This window comes from Manacus candei, unplaced genomic scaffold (assembly GCF_025592945.1).
Source record: "Manacus candei isolate 608988 ecotype Guabito, Panama unplaced genomic scaffold, ASM2559294v1 h1tg000194l, whole genome shotgun sequence".
Taxonomy (NCBI): domain Eukaryota; kingdom Metazoa; phylum Chordata; class Aves; order Passeriformes; family Pipridae; genus Manacus; species Manacus candei.
Genome location: NW_026138242.1, coordinates 38,204 through 60,485, shown reverse-complemented (window position 1 = coordinate 60,485; position 22,282 = coordinate 38,204). Strand labels below are relative to the sequence as shown.

General features: G+C 67.9%; 2 protein-coding genes across 2 annotated transcripts in view; both read right to left on the bottom strand.

Moving 5' to 3' along the window:
* Nucleotides 1–2,280, bottom strand: part of WIZ (WIZ zinc finger) — a 66,444-nt gene extending 64,164 nt beyond the window's left edge. Inside the window, 2 exon segments of the mRNA XM_051774310.1 lie at nt 1,912–2,110; nt 2,181–2,280. Of these exon segments, the coding sequence (XP_051630270.1) occupies nt 1,912–2,110; nt 2,181–2,280 (299 nt within the window).
* Nucleotides 2,281–3,366: 1,086 nt separating this feature from the next.
* On the bottom strand, nt 3,367–21,389 carry RASAL3 (RAS protein activator like 3). The gene is given in 19 exon segments (XM_051774307.1): nt 3,367–3,636; nt 4,490–4,565; nt 5,345–5,514; nt 5,588–5,695; nt 6,543–6,867; nt 7,978–8,081; nt 8,207–8,408; nt 9,273–9,509; nt 10,200–10,344; nt 11,606–11,750; nt 12,704–13,255; nt 14,396–14,494; nt 15,489–15,612; nt 16,367–16,458; nt 16,583–16,653; nt 18,985–19,045; nt 19,192–19,856; nt 21,013–21,098; nt 21,100–21,389. Coding segments are annotated over 19 exon segments (3,702 nt in total). The 3' UTR covers nt 3,367–3,486.
* Between the last annotated feature and the right edge of the window lie 893 nt (nt 21,390–22,282).

Genomic DNA, 22,282 nt, shown 5'->3' with positions numbered 1-22,282 from the left:
CAACCAGGGTCCCCTCACAGACCCCCTCTGCCCACCTACAACAACCAGGGTCCCCTCACAGACCCCCTCTGCCCACCTACAACAACCAGGGTCCCCTCACAGACCCCCCCTGCCCACCTACAACAACCGGGGTCCCCTCACAGACCCCCTCTGCCCACCTACAACAACCGGGGTCCCCTCACAGACCCCCCCCGCCCACCTACAACAACCAGGGTCCCCTCACAGACCCCCCCCTGCCCACCTACAACAACCAGGGTCCCCCCCGCCCACCCGGACTCTCAGGTCTCCTGCTCAGTACAGACCCTTCCTCACCTGCCCCAGACCCCCGGGTCCCTCACAGACCCCCCTGTCCTCGGTACAGACCCCCCACCTGCCCCTGACCCCCGGGTCCCTCACAGACCCCCTTGTCCTCGGTACAGACCCCTCCCACCTGCCCCAGACCACCGGGTCCCCTCACAGACCCCCCCCACCCACCCGGACTCCCGTGTCTCCTGCTCAGCACAGACCTTCCCTCACCTGCCCTGGACCCTCGGGTCCCCTCACAGACCCCCCTGGACCCTCGGGAGCCCTCACAGACCCCCCTGTCCTCGGTACAGACCCCCCCCACGTGCCCCAGACCCCCGGGTCCCCTCACAGACCCCCCCCTGCATCCCTGGATCCCCTCACTGTCCCCCCCCACCTGCTCCAGACCCTCGGGACCCCTCCTCAGCACAGACCCCTCATGTGCTCCAGGTACCCGGGTCCCCTCACAGAACCCCCTGCCCCGGGTACAGACCCCCCCCACCTGCCCCAGGTACCCGAGTCCCCTCACAGACCCCCCTGTCCTTGGCACAGACCCCTCATATGCTCCAGACCCCCAGATCCCCTCACAGACCCCCCTGTCTCAGGCACAGACCTTCTCCCCTCACCTGCCTCAGACCCCCGGGTCCCCTCATAGAATCACCTGCCCCAGGCACAGCCCCCCCCACCTGCCCCTGACCCCCGGGTCCCCTCACAACCCCCCCCCCACCTGCCCCAGACCCTCGGAGCCCCTCACAGACCCCCCCCACCTGCCCCAGACCACCGGGTCCCCTCACAAACCCCCCTGTCCTCGGTACAGACCCCATGCACCTGCCCCAGACCTCCGGATCCCCTCACAGACACCCCCCTGCATCCCTGGATCCCCTCACAGTCCCCCCCCTCACCTGCCCCGTACCCTCGGATCCCCTCACAGACCCCCCCGTCCTCGGCACAGACCCCCCCACCTGCCCCGGACCCTCGGGACCCCTCCTCGGCACAGACCCCTCACGTGCCCCAGGTACCCGGGTCCCCTCACAGACCCCCCTGTCCACGGTACAGACCCCCACACCTGCTCCAGACCCCCAGGTCCCCTCACAGATCCCCCCCACCTGCCCCAGATGTCCGGGTCCTCTCACAAACCCCCACACCTGCCCCAGACCCTCAGATCCCCTCACAGACCCCCCTGTCCTCGGCACAGACCCCCCCATCTGCCCCTGACCCCCTCACAGCCCCCTCCACCTGCCCTAGACCCTCGGATCCCCTCACAGCCCCCTCCACCTGCCCTGGACCCTCGGATCCCCTCACAGGCTCCCCCCCGCCCACCCGGACCCCCGAACCCCCCTCATGACATCCCCCCCTCCCCTCCCAGCCCCCCCGGCCCCCCGGGTCCCCCCCCTCCACCACAGCCCCCCCATCCCCCGCGCACCGGACACCCCCCTGCCCTCCCTCTCCGGACCCCCCCGGACCCCCCCGACACCCCTCCGGACCCCCCCCTCATTTCAGCACCCCGGACGGGGCCGCTCCGGGGGGGTTCCGGGGGGTGTCAGCTCCCCCCGTGCCCACCTCGCCCGCCGCTCCGCCATTCCCGGAGCCCCCCCCGCCCCCCCTCGCCCCCCCCGCGCTCCAACTCACCTCACCGGCCCCCCGGGGCCGCGCCCGCGGGGTTCCCGCTCCCGCTCGCGCTCAGCGGCAGCGCCGCCGGCGCGGAGCGCGCCGCCCCCCGCCCGGCCCGGGCCGCCCCGCCGTGGCCATGGTCCCTTTAAGAGGCGCGCGGGGGCCCCGCCCGGCCCCGGCCCCGGCCCCGCTCCCGCCGCCTGCGCCGCTCCGGCCGCTCCCCCGCCCCCCCTCCCGCCGGCGGGGCCTGACTACGTCACGCCGCGCGCGACCCGCCCGCCGCCGACATCTTGAGGGGGGGGCGGGCGGGGGGGGTGCCGGTGGCGGGGGGGGCGCGGGAGGGGAAGCGGGGCCCGGCGGGGAGCCCGGAGCCGCCGCCGCCGCCATGTTGGGGCCGCCCCGTTCCCCCCCCTCCCCCAGCGCCCGCCCCGCCGGCGGCCGCCGCCGCCGCCCCTCCGCCCCGCGCGGCGCGCGCTGATGACGTCAATGGCGGGGCACCGCCGCCATGCTGAGTGTGGCGGGGAGGGGGGGAAGGAGGCGCCCGGACCTTCCCGGAGGGCGGTGGGAGCGGCGCGCGCGGGGCGCGTCATCACAGCGCGACGGCGGGGCCGCGCCGCCATGTTGGGGGGGTGAGGGGAAGGTCGGGGAGGGGGGGAAGGGGCGGCCCGGGGGGACCCTCGGGGGTGTCACCGACCCTGAAGGGACCCTGGGGCACCCTGAGGGACCCCCGGGGGTGTCACTGCACCAAAGAGACCCCTGAGGGACCCCCGGGGGTGTCACCGACCCTGAAGGGATCCTGGGGGACCCTGAGGGACCCCCGGGGGTGTCACCGACCCTGAAGGGACCCGAGGGACCCCGGGATCGGTCAGTGCCCTAGAGGGTCCCGTGTCCCCCAGGGGACCCCCGGGGTCTGTCACTGTTCCAAAGGCCCCTGAGGGCCCCGAGGTGACCCCCGGGGTGCCACGGCCCTGTCCCGAAGGACTCGCGTGGCCCTGCTGTCCCCAAAGTGTCCCCATGGCCCTGCCATCCCTGTCATTGTCCCCAAAGCGTCCCCATGGCTGTGTCACCCCATCCCTGGCCCTGCCACAGGTTCTGGGATGTCCCAGGCAGGCACAGGGACCTGGGGACAGTCTCGGGCTGGGGACAGCCTGGGATTGGAGACAGTTTGGGATTGGGGACAGTTTGGGATTGGGGACAGTTTGGGATTGGGGACAGTCTGGGGTTGGGGACAGTCTGGGATTGGGGACAGTCTGGGGTTGGGGACAGTTTGGGGCTGGGGACAGTTTGGGGTTGGGGACAGTTTGGGGCTGGGGGCAGTTTGGGATTGGGGATGGTTTGGGGCTGGGGACAGTCTGGGGCTGGGGACAGTTTGGGATTGGGGACAGTCTGGGACTGGGGACAGAGCCCCGAGCATTGCCAGGACACAACCGAGCCCTTGGTGACAGTGACACTAATGCTGTTTATTCCCATGGGATCGGGATTAAACAGCCTTCGGAATCCCCCCGGAGCAGGTTGGGGACGGGGCTGCAGGGACACCCTGGGGACACCCTGGGGACACCCTGGGGACACTCTGGGGACACTTTGGGACCCGGGTCACACGCTGGTGGCCTGGGCCTCGTCCCCGCTCTCGTCCCAGCCCCGTGCTGGCCCCCGGGGTCTCGTCCTGCCGGGGGCTCCCAGGGCCTGGGCCAGGATCCCGCGCAGCTCCGACTGCTCCCGCTCCAGCGCCGCCAGCCGCCGCTCCTGCGGGGACACGGGGCACCCGTGTCACCCTGTGTCACCTCTGTCACCCCTGTGTCACCCATGTCACCCCTGTGTCATCCCTGTGTCACCCATGTCATCCCTGTGTCACCCTGCGTCACCTCTGTCACCCCTGTGTCACCCATGTCATCCCTGTGTCACCCATGTCACTCACCCCTGTGTCATCCCTGTGCCACCCATGTCACCTGTGTTACCCATGTCACCCTGTGTCACCCCTGTGTCACCCATGTCACCCTGTGTCATCCCTGTGCCACCCATGTCACCCCTGTGTCACCCTGTGTCACCCATGTCACCCCTGTGTCATCCCTGTGTCACCCATGTCATCCTGTGTCACCCTGTGTCACCTCTGTCATCCCTGTGTCATCCCTGTGCCACCCATGTCACCCCTGTGTCACCCTGTGTCACCTCTGTCACCCCTGTGTCACCCATGTCACCCCTGTGTCATCCCTGTGTCACCCATGTCATCCTGTGTCATCCCTGTGCCACCCATGTCACCCCTGTGTCACCCTGTGTCACCCATGTCATCCTGTGTCACCTGTGTCCCCACATCACCTGTGTCCCCCATGTCACCCCGTGTCACCAGTGCCTGCCCATGTCACTCTGTGTCACCCCATGTCCCCCACATCACCTGTGTCACCCCATGTCACCAGTGCCTGCCCATGTCACCCCCATGTCACCCTCTGTCACCCCGTGTCTCCCATGTCATCTGTGTGTCCCCGTGTCCCCCGTGTCACCCTGTTCCCCCCGTGTCCCCCCGTGTCCCCCATGTCCCCCCTGCATCCCCCAAATGTCCCCAGTGTCCCCAGTGTCCCCGTGTCCCCATCCCAGCTCCCACCAGCTCCCGGTTCTTCTCCTCGTTGCTCTTCAGCCTCTCCAGGTCCTTTTTCCTGGTGCCTTCGGCCGCCGTCAGCCTGGAATTGGGACGAGCTGAGACCCCGGGGGGCACCCACGGGGCGGGGACACCCACGGCTTTGGGGGCACCCCTGTTTTGGGACACTCCTGTGTTGGGACACCCCTGTTTTGGGACACTCCCTGTTTTCGGCACCCCCTGTTGTGGGACACTCCATTTTGGGACAGTCCTGTGTTGGGACACCCCTGTTTTGGGACACCCCTGTTTTGGGACACTCCTTGTTTTGGGCACCTCCTGTTTTGGGACACCCCGTTTTGGGAACAACTCTGATTTTGAGCCACCCCCTGTTCTGGGTCACCCCCAGTTCTGGGTCGATCCCTGTTTTGGGTTTCCCCTTGTTTGAGTCCCCCCCCCTCTTTTGGGACACCCCTTTTTTTGAGTCCCCCCCTGTTTTGGGTCCCCCCTTTTTGCGAACAACTCCTTTTTTGGGTCACCCCCTGTTCTGTGTCACCCCCTTTTTTGGGTTACCCCCTATTCTGTGCCACCCCCTTTTTTGGGTCACCCCCAGTTCTGGGTCGATCCCTGTTTTAACTTTCCCCCTGTTTGAGTCCCCCCCTCTCTTTTGGGACACCCCGTTTTTTGAGTCCCCCCCCTGCTTTGGCTCACCACCTCTCTGGGGACACCCCCTGTTGTAGGACACCCCCAGTTTGGGTCGTGCCCTTGTTTTGAGTCCCCCCCTCTTTGGGACATCCCTTTTTTCGTGTCACCCCTCACCCCCTGCTCTGGGTCCCCCCGGTTTTAGGTCCCCCCGGTTTTGGGTGTCCCCCCCCAGGTGCCCACCTGGCCGCCAGGTTGGCGGCTCGGGCGTTGCCCTCCTCGAGCTGCTGCCGGAGCCGCTCCAGCCGCTCCCGGTGCTGCTCCTCGGCGCGTCCCGCCCGCGCCTCCGCCCGCTCCAGCCGCTCCCGCAGCTCCGACACCTCGTCCCGCAGCGCCTCCAGCAGCCGCCCGTGCTGGGGGGGCACCGACGGTCACCGGGGGGGGGTCCCGGGGGGCTCCGGGGGGGCCGCCGCCCGCCCCCGTTACCTTCTCGAGCGGGCGCAGCGCGTAGAGCTCGCCCCGCGCCTCCGTGTCCTCCGCCAAGCGCTGCCACGGCACCGTCGACTTGCGGGGCAGCGACGCCGACGAGCGCAGCTTCCCGCGGGCCTGCGGGCACCGGGGCGCCGGGTCAGGGCCGCCGGGCCCCTCGGAGCACCGGGGAGTGCTGCCGGACCCCTCGGAGCACTGGGGAGTGCTGCCGGACCCCTCGGAGCACTGGGGAGTGCCACCAGAACCCTCAGAGCACTGGTTAGTGCCACTGGATGCCTCGGAGCACTGGTTAGTGCCACTGGACCCCTCGGAGCACTGGATAGAGCCACTGGACCCCTCAGAGCACTGGATAGTGCCACCAGACCCCTCGGAGCACCGGGGAGTGCCACCAGACCCCTCGGAGCACCGGGGAGTGCCACCAGACCCCTCGGAGCACCAGCCCCCACTCCAGGGTGGCACCGGGGCACCAGGGCACCGGTTAGTGCCCCTTGGACCACTGGTCAATGCCACTGGGCCCCTTGGACCATCAGTTAGCATCCTGTGCCCCTCGGACCAGCAGTCAATGCCACTGGGCCCCTTGGGCTACCGATTAACTCCCTGTGCCCCTTGGACCACCAGTCAATGTCACTGGGCCCCTTGGACCACTGGTCAACACCTTGTGCCCCTTGGACCACCAGTCAATGCCATTGGCCCCCTTGGACCACCAGTTAACACCCTGTGCCCCTTGGGCCACCGATTAACTCCCTGTGACCCTCAGACCACTGGTCAACACCCTGTGCCCCTTGGACCACCAGTCAACGCCACTGGCCCCCTTGGACCACCAGTTAACACCCTGTGCCCCTCGGACCACCAGTTGACACCACCAGACCCCTCAGAGCACCAGTCCCCACCCCGCACCCCTCAGAGCACCAGTCCCCCCCCGGGCAGCACCACGGCAGCTGCCGGGCCTTACCGGGGCGGTGCCGGTGCCGGGTGACCCTGCGCCGTCCCCGGGCGGTGGCTCAGCCTCGAGCTCGGCGCTGCCCTGGTGGCGCGGGCGCCGCGAGGCCTTGGCCTGCGCCGGGACGCTCTGGGTGCGCTGGACGTTCCGGCGCTCCCGGCCGGGCACCGGGGACGGCACCGGGGCTGGTGATGGCTCCGGCTCCGGCTCCGGCTCCGTCCCGTCCTCGCGGCCCCGCACGCGGCGGACGCTGGTGAGGGACTGGCTCTTGATGAGGGGGCTGTGCTTGCTCAGGTCCCGTGGCGGCACAAAACCAGGCTTGAAGGGCTCGGAGGGGCTGCGAGGGCACAGGGGGAGGCGGGGTGGGGGGTACGGGGTGGTGGGGATGGAGCCGGGAGGGACTGGGACCCCCACGGACCCAGCCCAGGTCAGAGGGACCCCAAATCATCTTGGGATCACACCCATCTCCTGACCCCAGCTGGGATAAGATGGGCTCCAAAACCAGCTGGGATCAGACCGTCCTCCTGACCCCGGCTGGGAACAGGAGCACCCCAAACCCTGCTGGGATCAGACCCATCTCCCGACCCCATCTGGGATCAGAGACATCCCAAACTCTGTTAGGATCAAACCCATCTCCTGACCCCAACTGGGATCAGAGACATCCCAAACCCTGTTAGGATCACACCCATCTCCTGACCCCAACTGGGATCAGAGACATCCCAAACCCTGTTAGGATCAAACCCATCTCCCGACCCCATCTGGTGTCAGAGACATCCCAAACCCTATTGTGGACAAACCCACCTCCTGATCCCAGCCTGGACTAGGGGCACCCCAAACCCAACTGAGATTGGACCCATCTCCCAAACCCAACAAGAGCCAGAACCATCCCCTGAACCCAACTGGGACCAGCGACTCCAACCCCATTCTGGACCCACCCAAGATCAGAACCATCCCCTGACCCCAGGCAGGTCCCCAAACCCCCAAAGCTCCTCCCATGTCCCCCTCAGCCCCCTGTGTCCCCCTCAGTCCCACGTGTCCCCCTCAGCCCCCTGTGTCCCCCTCAGCCCCCTGTGTCCCCCTCAGTCCCACATGTCCCCCTCAGTCCCCTGTGTCCCACTCAGTCCCCTGTGTCCCCCTCTGTCCCCCCGTGTCCCCCTCAGCCCCCTGTGTCCCCCTCAGCCCCCTGTGTCCCCCTGTGTCCCCCTCAGCCCCCTGTGTCCCCCTCAGTCCCCCTCAGCCCCCTGTGTCCCCCTCAGCCCCCTGTGTCCTCCTGTGTCCCCCTCAGTCCCCTGTGTCCCCCTCAGTCCCCTCTGTCCCCCTGTGTCCCCCTCAGCTCCCTGTGTCCCCCTGTGTCCCCCTCGGTCCCCTGTGTCCCCCTGTGTCCCCCTCGGTCCCCTGTGTCCCCCTCAGTCCCCTGTGTCCCCTGTGTCCCCTCCGTCCCCGGTACCTTCTCCTGGCGGTGGAGCTGAGCCGGACGGACACGGGCACAGGGGTGCCCTCCCTGATGGCCCTGAGGATGGTGGGCAGCGGCTCCAGCTCCTCCTGCGTGGCCTGCGGGGACACGGCCGGGACGTTACGGGGACAACGGGAAAGGGGCCACCCCCGGGGCAGCGAACACCCGCTCGGGACGGGGGGGACACAAGGACATGGCCTTGGGGACGACGGGGTGGTGGCACCTGGTCCAGGCTGGAGAAGATGTCGCAGAGCAGCAGGTGGAGCGTGGCCAGCTCCAGCGCCAGGTCCACGTAGCCGTCGTAGGTGGCCATGTGGGCGCTGCTCTCGGGGCTGGCCACGCTCTGCAGGAACTCGGCCATGGGGCTCCAGTGGCGCTCCAGGAACTCGTTCATGAAGCCCATGTAGGCCTCCTTCTCGCCAAACCTGGGGGCCACCCGGGGGTTAGCCGGGGGCCAGCGTGTGGCCTGGGCCACCACCGCGGTCATGGGGGCTACCACCGCGGTCACAGGGGCCACTGCTGTGGTCGTGGTCACAGGCCACCTTCAGGAGCAGGGACCAGGGACTCCACCATGGTCAGGGGTGACCACCATGGTCATGGGCCACCACCATGGTCACATGGGCCACCACCAGGGTCACATGGGCCATCGCTATGGGTGTGGTCACAGGCCACCTTCAGGAGCAGGGACCAGGGATTTCACCATGGTCCGGGGTGACCACCGTGGCCATGGGCCACCACCATGGTCACATGGGCCATCGCTATGGCTATAGTCATAGGCCACCTTCAGGAGCAGGGACCAGGGACTCCACCATGGTCCGGGGTGACCACCGTGGCCATGGGCCACCACCGTGATCACATGGGCCACCACCATGGTCACATGGGCCATCACTATGGATATGGTCACAGGCCACCTTCAGGAGCAGGGACCGGGGACTCCACCATGGTCGGGGGTGACCATTGTGGTCATGGGCCACCACTGCACCACCGTGGTCACATGGGCCACCACTATGGGTGTGGTCACAGGCCACCTTTGGGAGCGTGCACCACCTTGGTCGTGGACCACCACTGCAGTCACAAGCCATCACCATGGTCAGGGGCCACGTTTGTGGTCACATGGGCCACCACCCTGGGCACGGGCCACCGTCCTCATCAGAGACCAGGCCACCTCCAGGAGGTGGCACGTGCCACGGAGCACGTCGGGGACGTCCCCCCCGCCCCCCCCCGCCCCCCCCGCCTCCCCCGCCCCCCCCGCCCCCCCCGCCCCCCCCGCCCCCCCCGGCGCGACGTACGTGGTGAAGTTGGCCAAGTTCTGGATGACCTTGGCCACGAGGGTGAGGGTGCGGGCGGTGGCCTCGCTGGGGTACTCCTGGACGAGGCCGAAGAGGCTCGGGGACATGATGGCGGGGCAGAGGAAGCGCAGGAAGAGCGAGGCCGACACCAGGCGCTGCCCGATGGGCGCCTTGCCCCGCGCCGCGCACTCCTCCCGCCACGCCGCGAACACCTCGCCCAGCTCCGCCGGGAAGGCGCTGGGGGAGACACGCCCTGGTGGGGGCTGGGGACGGGCGGTGGGCTCGGAACCCCCCCTGTGCCACCACGGTGCCCCCCGTGCCCGTGCTGGTCCCCACGTGCTGGTCCCCGGGTCCTTCCTGTGCCCGGCTCCAAGTCCATCACAGGACGGTGCCAGTTCCCAATCCCATCCCCGCCCCTGTCCCCGAACCTGTCCCCGGGTCCATCCTGGTGTCCATTCCCATCCCTGTCCCCGAACCTGTCCCCGGGTCCATCCTGGTGTCCATTCCCATCCCTGTCCCCAAACCTGTCCCCAGCTCCTTCCAGGTGCCCAGTCCCACCCCTGTCCCCAAACCTGTCCCCAGGTCCATCCTGGTGCCCACCCCTGTCCCCAAACCCATCCCCAGGTCCATCCTGGTGCCCACCCCCATCCCCAAACCTCTCCCCAGCTCCTTTCAGGTGCCCATTCCCACGTCCATCCCAGGATGGTGCCAGTCCCCAGACCCACCCCCGTGCCCATCCCAGTGCCAGTGCCTGCCCTCCTGCCCATTCCCATTCCCATCCCCGACCCCATCACCCATCTCCAAGCTTTCCCCGGCTTCTCCCGGCTTTGTTGCCCCCCATGCCCTCCCCTTGCCCACCCCCTGCCCGCCCCCTGCCCTCCCCTTGCCCACCCCCTGCCCCCCTGCCGGGCGGGCGCTGCCCCTCACTCGCAGGCTCGGGCGATGCGCCGGAAGGTCTCCTCGCAGACCTGCCGCAGGTTGTTCTGGTTGGTGGAGAGGTCGAGGCCGGAGCATTTGCTGGGATCCACCTCGGAGCTCTCGTCCGAGCTGCAGAGCTGGGCCACCACCTCCCCTGGGCACCGGGGACAGCCCGTCAGGGGACAGACCCGCCAGTGGCATGGGGGTGGCTGGGGGCAGGACACGTCCAGTGGCATGGGGGCTGGACACGTCCCCATGGAGGGTCTGGGGGTGTCCCGCTGTCCATGAGGGGACAGACCAGCCATTGGCATGGGGTTAACTGGGATGTGTCCCCATGGACGGTCTGGGGGTGTCCCGCTGTCCATGAGGGGACAGATGGGCCACTGGTAGAGGGATATCTGGGACACGTCCCCATGGAGGGTCTGGGGGTGTCCCGCTGTCCATGAGGGGACAGAGCAGCCATTGGCATGGGGGTGGCTGGGACACGTCCCCATGGAGGGCCTGTGGGGGTCCCACTGTCCATGGGGGGACAGACTGGCCACCGGCATGGGGGTGGCTGGGATGTGTCCCCATGGAGGGTCTGGGGGTGTCCCAGTGTCCATGGGGGACAGACCAGCCATTGGAATGGGGGTGGCTGGGACACGTCCCCGTGGAGAGTCCGGGGTAGTCCCAGTGTCCATGGGGGGACAGACTGACCATTGGCTTGGGGGTGGTTGGGACACGTCCCCATGGACGGTCTGGGGGTGTCCCAGTGTCCATGGGGGGACCGACCGGCCACTGGCACAGGGATATCTGGGATGTGTCCCCATGGATGGTCTGGGGGTGTCCCACTGTCCATGAGGGGACAGAGTAACCATTGGCATGGGGGTGGCTGGGACACGTCCCCATGGATGGTGTGGGGGTGTCCCACTGTCCATGGGGGGACAGACCAACCCCTGGCACAGGGTTATCTGGGATGTGTCCCCATGGAGGGCCTGGGGGTGTCCCAGTGTCCATAGGGGGACAGACCGACCCCTGGCACAGGGATAGCTGGGACATGTCCCCATGGAGGGCCTGGGGGTGTCCCAGTGTCCATAGGGGGACAGACCGACCCCTGGCACAGGGATAGCTGGGACACGTCCCCATGGATGGTGTGGGAGTGTCTTGTGAGGGGACCAACTGGCCACCAGCACAGAGGTGGCCAGGACACATCCCAGGGGATGGTCTGGGGGTGTCCCACAGCCCGTGAGGGGATCAATCGGTCACCAGCACAGGGATGGGTGGGACAAGCCCCCACCACATCCCCATGGAGGGTCTGGGGGTGTCCTTCAGCCCCAGTGCCCCATAACACCCTGCAGCACCCACATGTCCCTCCCGGGGTGTCCTGCACCCGTCACACCCCGGGATGTCCCCCGAGACCTGCCCCCCCGGCGTACCCAGCGTGTCCTGGAGGTACTTGCCCCCCACCAGCTTCATGTACTCGTCGATGGCCTTGGTGGCCAAGGTGTTCTCGCGGAAGATCAGGGCCTCGCGCTCGTCGAACCGGTCCAGCTCGGCCACGCCGAGGTCGATGAGGAACGACTGCCAGGGGACGTGATCGAGGGCTTGGTGGCACCCGTGGCCCCCCCAAAATGGTTCGGCCAACGCCCCCCAGGATCTCCTGGCACTACCCTGAGTTGTGTTTCTATCCCTCCAATCCCATCCCAACTCATCCATCCCATCCTGTTCCAACTCAGCCCAATCCAACCCATTTATCCCATCCCATCTCGACCGTACCCATCCTGCTCCATTCCAGCACAACTCAGCCCAATCCATCTATCCCATCCCATCCCATCCCATCCCATCCCATCCCATCCCATCCCATCCCATCCCATCCCATCCCACCCCATCCATTGCAAATCAGCCCAACCCATCCATCCATCTCATCCTAACTTAACATATATCCCATTCCAACTCATCCATCCCACCCCATTCCAACCCAACTCAACCCAACCCAACCCATCCATCCCATCCCATCCTGTCCCAATCCGACTTATCCAACCCATTCCAAACCAACCCAACTAATCCATCCCATCCCAACCCACCCCACCCAACCAATCCCAACCCAACCCATCCATCCCAATCCCAACCCAACCCATCCATCCCATCCCAACCCAACCCAACTTATCCAACCATTCCAAACCAACCCAACTCATTCATCCCATCCCAACCCAACTTATCCATCCCATCCCAACCCAACTTATCCATCCCATCCCAACCCAACTTATCCATCCCATCCCATTCCAACCCAACCCAACCCATCCATCCCATCCCATCCCATCCCATCCCATCCCATCCCATCCCATCCCATCCCATCCCATCCCATCCCATCCCAACCCAACTAAACCATCCCATCCCAACCCAACTAAACCATCCCATCCCATCCCATCCCAACCCACCCCATCCCACCAATCCCAACCCAGCCCAGCCCATCCCACCCCATCACCCCGAGGTGCCCCTCCCACCCCAACGCCCCCTCAGCTCCCCGTGCCCACCTTGGCCTTGCCGGTGCTCTGCAGGACGCGCACCAGGGCGCCGGCCAGCTCCTCCTTGTGCCGGGCGGCGATGGCGGGCTCCAGGCGGGCGCAGAGCTGGCGGTAGTGGAAGGTGATGAACTCGGCCAGCTCCTTGTAGCGCACGATGGGCAGCACCCGCACCTCGCGGTACCGCCCGCGCACCCGCAGCGCCGGCGCCCGCTCTCCACTGCCACTGCCGCCGCCGGGCCCGCTCAGGGCGTACCAGCGCTCCAGCGGCTGCCGCGCCGCCGCCAGCTCGGCCAGCGGCACCGTCACCGCGGCCACCGGCGGCCCGGCGGGGTGGTCGTCGCGGCACAGCGCCAGCGTGAGGGCGCGGGCGGGCGGGAGGGCGGCCAGGTGGAAGAACTCCCCCCAGAAGAGCCCCCCGTCGGCGCCCGCCGCCTTGGCCGTGGTGCGGGCGAAGAGGGTCCCGTCCAGCTGGAGGTGGCAGCGCAGGCGGCGCCGCGGGGGCAGGTCCCGGCCCTCGTACACCCACAGGCTCAGCGACAGCTCCAGGCGCTCGCAGCTGTCCTGGGGGGACGGGGAGTCGGGCGTGGGGACGGGGGGACGGGGGGTGTGGGGACAGTGGGGGACAGCAGGGGACATGGGTGGGATGGAGGGGACATGTGGATGTGGGGACGGGGGGTGTGGGGACAGTGGGGGATGAGGGGACATGGGTGGGATGGAGGGGACATGTGGGTGTGGGGACGGGGATTTGGGTGTGGGGATGGGGGGACAGGGGGATGGGATGTGTGGGGAAGGCGGGGGACGAGGGGACACGGGTGGGATGGAGGGGACGTGTGGATGTGGGGACGGGATGTGTGGGGATGTCAGGGGACAAAGGGACATGTGTGGGATGGAGGGGACATGGAGGGGACATGTGGATGTGGGGATGGGATGTGTGGGGATGGCAGGGGACGAGGGGACACGTGTGGGATGGAGGGGACATGTGGATGTGGGGATGGGATGTGTGGGGACATGGAGGGACATGGAGGGACATGGAGGGACATGGAGGGACATGGGAACATGTGTGGGATGGAGGGGACATGGAGGGACCATGAAGGGACCATGTGGATGTGGGGACGGGATTTGTGGGGGTGGCAGGGGACGAGGGGACATGGAGGGACGGGGGGACACAGAGGGACAGGGGGGACATGGGTGGGACACGTGGGAATGGTGGGGATGTGGAGGTGCTGGAAGGGACATGGAGGCACAGGAGGGGAGGTGGGGGACAGGAGGGCACAGGGAGGTGTGGTGTCCCCATGGTGTCCCTTTGGTATCCCCACGGTGTCCCCATGATGTCCCTGTGGTATCCCTGTAGTTTCCCCGTGGTATCCCCGTGGTGTCCCCGCAGTGTCTCTGCGGTGTCCCTTTGGTGTCCCTGTCATGTCCCCATGGTTTCCCCATGGTGTTCCTTTGGTATCCCCGTGGTGTCCCCGCGATGTCCCCACAGTGTCCCCACGGTGTCCCCACTGTTTCCCTACAGTGTCCCCGTGGTGTCCCTTTGGTATCCCCATGGTATCCCCGTGGTGTCCCCATGGTGTCCCCGTGATGTCCCCACGGTGTCCCCGTGATGTCCCCGCGGTGTCCCCACAGTGACCCCGTGATGTCCCCACAATGTCCCTGCGGTGTCCCCGCGGTGTCCCCGTGGTGTCCCCGTGGTGTCCCCACCTTGTTGGGCTGTGCTGTCCGACGCAGCTCCTCGATCCACCGGTCGCGCTCGGCCAGGGAGGTGCAGCCGAAGGAGCTGCTGCCCTGGCCCGTGATCACCTGCGGGCACGGGGGGGCTGTGGGGGGCACCCCGGGCACCCCGGGGGGCTGCGCTGGGGCCTTGGGGTGCCCACGGCCGAGGGTTGGGCTGGGGTGTCTTTTGGGGTGCCCCGTGTGCCCCTTCATGGGTTTGGGTGCCCTGGGTGCTCCTTTGAGGGGTCTGGGTGCTCTGGGGTGCCCTGGGTGCTCCTTTAGGGTGCCCCGTGTGCCCCTTCATGGGTCTGGGTACCCTGAGTGCTCCTTTGAGGAGTCTGGGTGCTCTGGGGGGCCCTGGGTGCTCTTTTAGGGTGCCCTGGGTGCCCCTTCAAGGGTCTGGGTGCTCTGGGGTGCCCTGGATACTCTTTTAGGGTGCCCTGTGTGCCCCTTCAAGGGTCTGGGTGCTCTGGGGTGCCCTGGGTGCTCCTTTAGGGTGCCCTGGTGTGCCCTGGGTGCCTCTCCAGGGTGCTGTGGGTGCCCCTTTGAAGGGTCTGGGTGCCCCTTTAGGGTGCCTGTGATGCCCTGGGTGCCTCTCCAGGATGCCCGAAGTGGCCTGGGTGTCCCTCCAGGGAGCCAGGAGTGCCCAGGCCACCCTGGGTGCCCGTGCAGGGTGTTCTGGGTGCTCTGAGCTGCCCTCCAGAGTCCCTGGGTGCCCCTCCAGGGTGCCTTATGTTCCCCTCCAGGTTGCTTGGGGTGCCCTGGGTGCTCTGGGTGCCCCTCCAAGGTGAAAAGGGTGTCCCGGGTTCCCCTCCAGGTTGTCTGGGGTGCTCTGGGTGCCCCTCCAAGGTGAAAAGGGTGCCTCAGGTTCCCCTCCAGGTTACTTGGAGTGCCCTGGGTGCCCTGGGTGCCCCTCCAAGGTGAAAAGGGTGCCTCAGATTCCCATCCAGGTTACTTGGGGTGCCCTGGGTGCCCCTCCACAGTGAAAAGGGTGCCCCGGGTTCCCCTCCAGGTTGTCTGGGGTGCCCCCCAGGGTGCCCCAGGTGCCTCTCCGGGACCCCCTGAGCCCCCCCCCCTTTACCTGGAAGCAGAACCTCTCCCCCACGAGGCTGCCGTGCACCGGCCGCACGATCACCGAGTCCCCGCTCAGGTCCAGCTCGGCCGGGGGGTGCAGCGACTCCCGGGACCCGCTCCGGCTGGGCACCCTGGGGACAGGGACAGGAGTGCTGGGGACCCCCCCAGCACCCACCCACCCAAACTGCCCCAACTGGGCACCCTGAGGGACAGGGGTGTCACTGAGTGTCACCCACCCAAACTGCCCCAACTGGGCACCCTGAGGGACAGGGGTGTCACCAGGACCCCCCCAGCACCCACCCACCCAAACTGCCCCAACTGGGCACCCTGGGGGCAGGGGTGTCACTGAGTGTTACCCACCCAAAGTGCCCCAAATGGGCACCCTGGGGACAGGGGTGTGTCACCGGGACCCCCTCAACACCCACCCACCTGGGGACCCCATCTGGGGACTCTGAGGGACAGGGGCGTCACCAGCACCCACCCACCCAAACTGCTTCATCTGGGCACCCTGAGGGACAAGGGGGGTGTCACTGGGACCCTCTCAACACCCACCCACCCAAACTGCCCCAGCTGGGTCCCCAGTTGAAGGGACAGGGGTGTCACTGGGACCCCCCAGCACCCACCCACCCAAACTGCCCCAGCTGGGTCCCCAGTTGAAGGGACAGGGGTGTCACTGGGACCCTCTCAACACCCACCCACCCAAACTGCCCCAGCTGGGTCCCCAGTTGAAGGGACAGGGGTGTCACCAGCACCCACCCACCCAAATGCCCCAGCTGGGTCCCCAGTTGAAGGGACAGGGGTGTCACTGTCACCCACCCAAATGCCCCAACTGGGTCCCCAGTTGAAGGGACAGAGGTGTCACCAGCACCCACCCCCGTCCCGCACCTCTCTCCCTCGGGGCCGGTCCCCGCCGGGGTCTCCGCTTTGGTGCCGCCGCCGCGACTTTTCCTCTCGCGGAGCCTCTTCCACAGGAGCCCCTGGATGGCGCGGGGGGACAGCGACAGCGACAGCTCCGCGTCACCCCCGGGAGGGGCCCGGCACCCCTGGGGGGGGGGGGGGAGAGAGGGGGGGGGGGGGAAGGGGGGGGGGGCCCAAACCCACCTTGACATTGCTGAGCTGGGAGCTGGGGGGGGTCTCGCTGTCCCGGGCGTTCCTCTCATCCGCGGCCGCGTCTGGGGGGGCGGCGGGGTCAGCGCCCCCGACCCGGCCCCCCCCCCGGGCACCCCCACACCGTGCCAGGGGCTGGAGGGGCAGGATACCCACCCCAAATCCCCCTTGGGCACCCCCCCACCGTGCCAGGGGCTGGAGGGGCAGGATACCCACCCCAAATCCCCCCCGGGCACCCCTACACCGTGTCAGGGGCTGGAGGGGCAGGATACCCACCCCAAATCCCCCTTGGGCACCCCCCCACCGTGCCAGGGGCTGGAGGGGCAGGACACCCACCCCAAATCGTGCCAGGGGCTGGAGGGGCAGGATACCCACCCCAAATCCCCCCCGGGCACCCCCACACCATACCAGGGGCTGGAGGGGCAGGATACCCACCCCAAATCGTACCAGGGGCTGGAGGGGCAGGATACCCACCCCAAATCCCCCCCGGGTACCCCCACACTGTACCAGGGGCTGGAGGGGCAGGATACCCACCCCAAATCCCCCCCGGGCACCCACACATTGTGCCAGGGGCTGGAGGGGCAGGATACCCACCCCAAATCCCCCCGGGCATCCTCACACCGTGCCAGGGGCTGGAGGGGCAGGATACCCACCCCAAATTGTGCCAGGGGCTGGAGGGGCAGGATACCCACCCCAAATCCCCCCCGGGCACCCCCACACCATACCAGGGGCTGGAGGGGCAGGATACCCACCCCAAATCCCCCTTGGGCACCCCTACACCGTGTCAGGGGCTGGAGGGGCAGGATACCCACCCCAAATCCCCCTTGGGCACCCCCCCCACCGTGCCAGGGGCTGGAGGGGCAGGACACCCACCCCAAATCGTGCCAGGGGCTGGAGGGGCAGGATACCCACCCCAAATCCCCCCCGGGCACCCCCACACCATACCAGGGGCTGGAGGGGCAGGATACCCACCCCAAATCGTACCAGGGGCTGGAGGGGCAGGATACCCACCCCAAATCCCCCCCGGGTACCCCCACACTGTACCAGGGGCTGGAGGGGCAGGATACCCACCCCAAATCCCCCCCGGGCACCCACACATTGTGCCAGGGGCTGGAGGGGCAGGATACCCACCCCAAATCCCCCCGGGCATCCTCACACCGTGCCAGGGGCTGGAGGGGCAGGATACCCACCCCAAATTGTGCCAGGGGCTGGAGGGGCAGGATACCCACCCCAAATCCCCCCCGGGTACCCCCACACTGTACCAGGGGCTGGAGGGGCAGGATACCCACCCCAAATCGTACCAGGGGCTGGAGGGGCAGGATACCCACCCCAAATCCCCCCCGGGTACCCCCACACTGTACCAGGGGCTGGAGGGGCAGGATACCCACCCCAAATCGTACCAGGGGCTGGAGGGGCAGGATACCCACCCCAAATCCCCCCCGGGTACCCCCACACTGTACCAGGGGCTGGAGGGGCAGGATACCCACCCCAAATCCCCCCCGGGCACCCACACATTGTGCCAGGGGCTGGAGGGGCAGGATACCCACCCCAAATCCCCCCGGGCATCCTCACACCGTGCCAGGGGCTGGAGGGGCAGGATACCCACCCCAAATTGTGCCAGGGGCTGGAGGGGCAGGATACCCACCCCAAATTGTGCCAGGGGCTGGAGGGGCAGGATACCCACCCCAAATTGTGCCAGGGGCTGGAGGGGCAGGATACCCACCCCAAATTGTGCCAGGGGCTGGAGGGGCAGGATACCCGCCCCAAATCGTGCCAGGGGCTGGAGGGGCAGGATACCCACCCCAAATTGTGCCAGGGGCTGGAGGGGCAGGATACCCACTCCAATCCCCGCCGGGCACCCCCACACCATGCCAGGGGTTGGAGGGGGAGGATACCCAACCCAAATCCCCCCCGGGCACCCCCACACCGTGCCAGGGGCTGGAGGGGCAGAGGTCACGGCACAGGGCACAGGGCAGGCACAGCACGGGATGCAGGGCATGGCACGAAGCACAGGGTGGGGCACAGGGCACAGGGCACAGGGTACAGGGCACGGGGAACAGGGTACAGGGCACAGGGTACAGGGCACAGGGCACAGGGCACAGGGCACAGGGTACAGGGCACGGGGAACAGGGTACAGGGCACAGGGTACAGAGCACAGGGCACAGGGCACAGGGTACAGAGCACAGGGCACAGGGTACAGGGCACGGGGCACAGGGCACAGGGCACAGGGCACGGGGCACGGGGCACAGGGCACAGGGCACAGCACGGTGCTTGGGTCACACCCCCGTGGTTCCCACCACAGTGCCCGGCACAGCCCGTGTCCCGGGGGTCTCCGTACACACACGTGTGGCTCACGTGGCACGTGCCAACCCCCCGTGGCACCGGCGTGCGCTCACCAGGGTCCCTCCTGCCCTCGGAGTTGGAGCTGCCAGCGCGGTTCCTGCTCCGGTGGGAAGCCTGGGGGGTACGGGGGGGGGTCAGGTACTGCCACCCCCGGCACCCAGGGGGGCACCGGTCACCCAGGGGGTCATGGGGGGTCAGACACTGCCACCCCAGCACCCAGCTGGGCACCGTGCCACCCAGGGGTGCCCCCGTGCCCTCACCTCCTCGTCCCTGCCCACCAGCACCAGGTGTCCGTCCACCAGGGAGGAACTGGGACACGTCCCACACCGGGGGCATCGGGCGGCACCGGGGGCGTCCTGTGGGCACTGGCTGGGGGGGCACAGCAGCGTGTCAGGGGGGCACAGCAGCGTGTCAGGGGGGCACCGGGTGCCCACCGTGTCCCTGTCACCCACGGGCAGCATGGCGGTGACGGGGGACACGCGGCTGTGGCCGTGGCACCGTGGGGGCCGTGATGTTGGGGGACAGGTGGCCGTGGAGGGGCCACCATGGGTGTGGTGACACCAGGGGACACGTGGCCGTGGCTGTGCCACAACTGCCGTGCCAACGCTGGGGGACGTGTGGCTGTGCCACCCTTGGCGTGGCAGCTCCAGGTCACCCTTGGGGACAGCCCCGTGTGGCCTCCCTGCCCCGGCCCTGCCCCCTCCGTGGGTGGCCCTGCCGGGGTGCAGCCAGTTGGGCCGGATCCGGCGCCGCGGGGGCTGGCACAGCTCCAGGAGCCGCCACTGAGCCCGTGCCGGGCACACCCGGGCACCGGGGCCACGTGGAGCAGCCCCCGGGGCCAGGAGGGACCCATCCTGCACCCAGGGGGGCTCCCCCAACCCCCGGGGGGCACCCGCGGGCAGGAGCAGCAAAGTCTGGCCACGTCCTGTCACCCACCCATCACCCCTCACCCATCGACCATCACTCACCACCCTTCACCCATCGCCCAATCACCCATCGCCCTTCACCCATCACTCACCACCCATCACCCATCACCCCTCACCCATCGACCATCACTCACCACCCTTCACCCATCGCCCAATCACCCATTGCCCTTCACCCATCACTCACCACCCATTGCCCTTCACCCATCACCCATCACCCATCACCCATCACCCTTCACCCATCACCCACCACCCTTCACCCATCACTCACCACCCATCACTCATCACCCCTCACCCATCACCCATCACCCTTCACCTATCACCCACCACCCATCACCCATCACCCACCACCCATCGCCCTTCACCCATTGCCCCTCACCCATCACTCATCGCCCTTCACCCCTCACCCATCACCCCTCACCCCTCACCCATCACCCACCACCCTTCACCCATCGACCATCACTCACCACCCCTCACCCATCACTTCCCAGACCACAGTGGTCACCATCACCCCCCACCCATCACCATCACCCCCCACCCATCACTGTCACCCCCACCCGTCACTGTCATCCCCAAACCCCCAAGCCGTCACCTCCTCATCACCCCCGACCCATCACCCCCCACCCATCACCCCCCACCCCAACCCATCATCATCACCCCCAACTCATCATCACCCAGCGCCCCCAACCCATCACCCCTCATCATCATACCCCCAGCCCCCCTCCCATCACCCCCCACCCATCACCCCACACCCCAACCCATCATCATCACCCAGCACCCCCAACCCATCATCCCTCATCATCATCCCCCCACCCATCACCCCCCATCACCATCCCCCAGACCCCCTCCCATCACCGCCCACCCATCACCCCCCCATCAGCACCTCCCACACACCCCTCCCGTCCCTCCCCACCCATCACCCCCCATCACCCCCCCATCACCGCCCCCCAGCCCCCCCACCCATCACCCCCCACCCATCCCATCACCCCCCCTCACCCCGAATCCCCCCAGCACCCCTCCCATCCCTCCCCACCCATCTCCCCCCACCCCACCCCCCTCCCATCACCCCCCCTCACCCCCCATCCCCCCCACACCCCTCCCGTCCCTCCCCACCCATCTCCCCCCACTCCCGCCCCCCTCCCCCGCCCCCCCCCGTACCTGTCCCCTCGTGTCCCCCCCTCTCCGCCCTGTCCCCGGGGCTCCTCCTCCTGCCCACGGAGCGCAGGTACTTGTGCAGGGGGGGGTCCTTGTGCGGGGGGGGGGTCCTTGTGCCCCTTGGAGGGGGCCGAGAAGGCCCTTTGGAACAGGGACCGCCGGGTCGCGGCCTTGGGGACCCCCCCGGGCCCCCCCCCGTCGCTCTCGGGGTGGCTGTAGGAGCGTTTCCAGCCCTGCAGCCGCGCCCAGCGCCGGCTCCCGGGGGACCCCCCGGCCCGCTCGGGGTCCCGCTCGGGCCCCCCCGGGGGGGTCGTGCGCCACTTGTAGGACTTGAGCAGGGCGGGGGGCTCGGGCACCGCCGGGGGGGGCTGCACCTCCATCTGCGGGGGGAAGGGGCGTGTTGGGGGGGGGCGTGGGATGGGGAGGGTCATTTTGGGGGTCTGTGGGATTGGGAGGGTCACTTTGGGGGTCTGTGGGATTGGGAGGGTCACTTTGGGGGTCCGTGGGATGGTGTGAGGGGTGGGATGGGGAGAGTCATGTGGGGGGGTGTGGGGATTGGGAGGGTCACTTTGGGGGTCTGTGGGATTGGGAGGGTCACTTTGGGGGTCTGTGGGATTGGGAGGGTCACTTTGGGGGTCTGTGGGATTGGGAGGGTCACTTTGAGGGTCTGTGGGATTGGGAGGGTCACTTTGGGGGTCCGTGGGATGGTGTGGGAGGGGTGGGATGGGGAGAGTCATGTTGGGGGCTGTGGGGATTGGGAGGGTCACTTTGGGGGTTCATGGGATGGTGTGGGAGGGGTGGGATTGGGAGGGTCACTTTGGGGGTCGATGGGCTGGTGGGTGGAGTGGGATGGGGAGAGAATTGGGGGGTCTATGGGATGGTGTGAAGGGGGTGGGATGGGGATGGTCATTTTGGGGGTCCGTGGGATGGTATGGGGGTGGTGGGATGGGGAGAGTCACTTTGGGGGTCGATGGGCTGGTGTGAGGGGGGTGGGATGGGGATGGTCACTTTGGGAGTCGATGGGCTGGTGTGAGGGGGGTGGGATGGGGATGGTCACTTTGGGGGTCCATGGGATGGTGTGAGGGGGGTGGGATAGGGAGAGTCACGTTGGGGGTCCATGGGCTGGTGTGGGGAGGGGGTCAGGGGTGGTGGGATGGGCCCCCTACCCAGGCACCCCCAATCTTGTGCATCCCCACCTGGGCACTCCTACTTAGGGGACCCTAATCCAGGGACCCCCGTTTGGGGACCCCCACCCAGGGCATCCTTTCTGGCC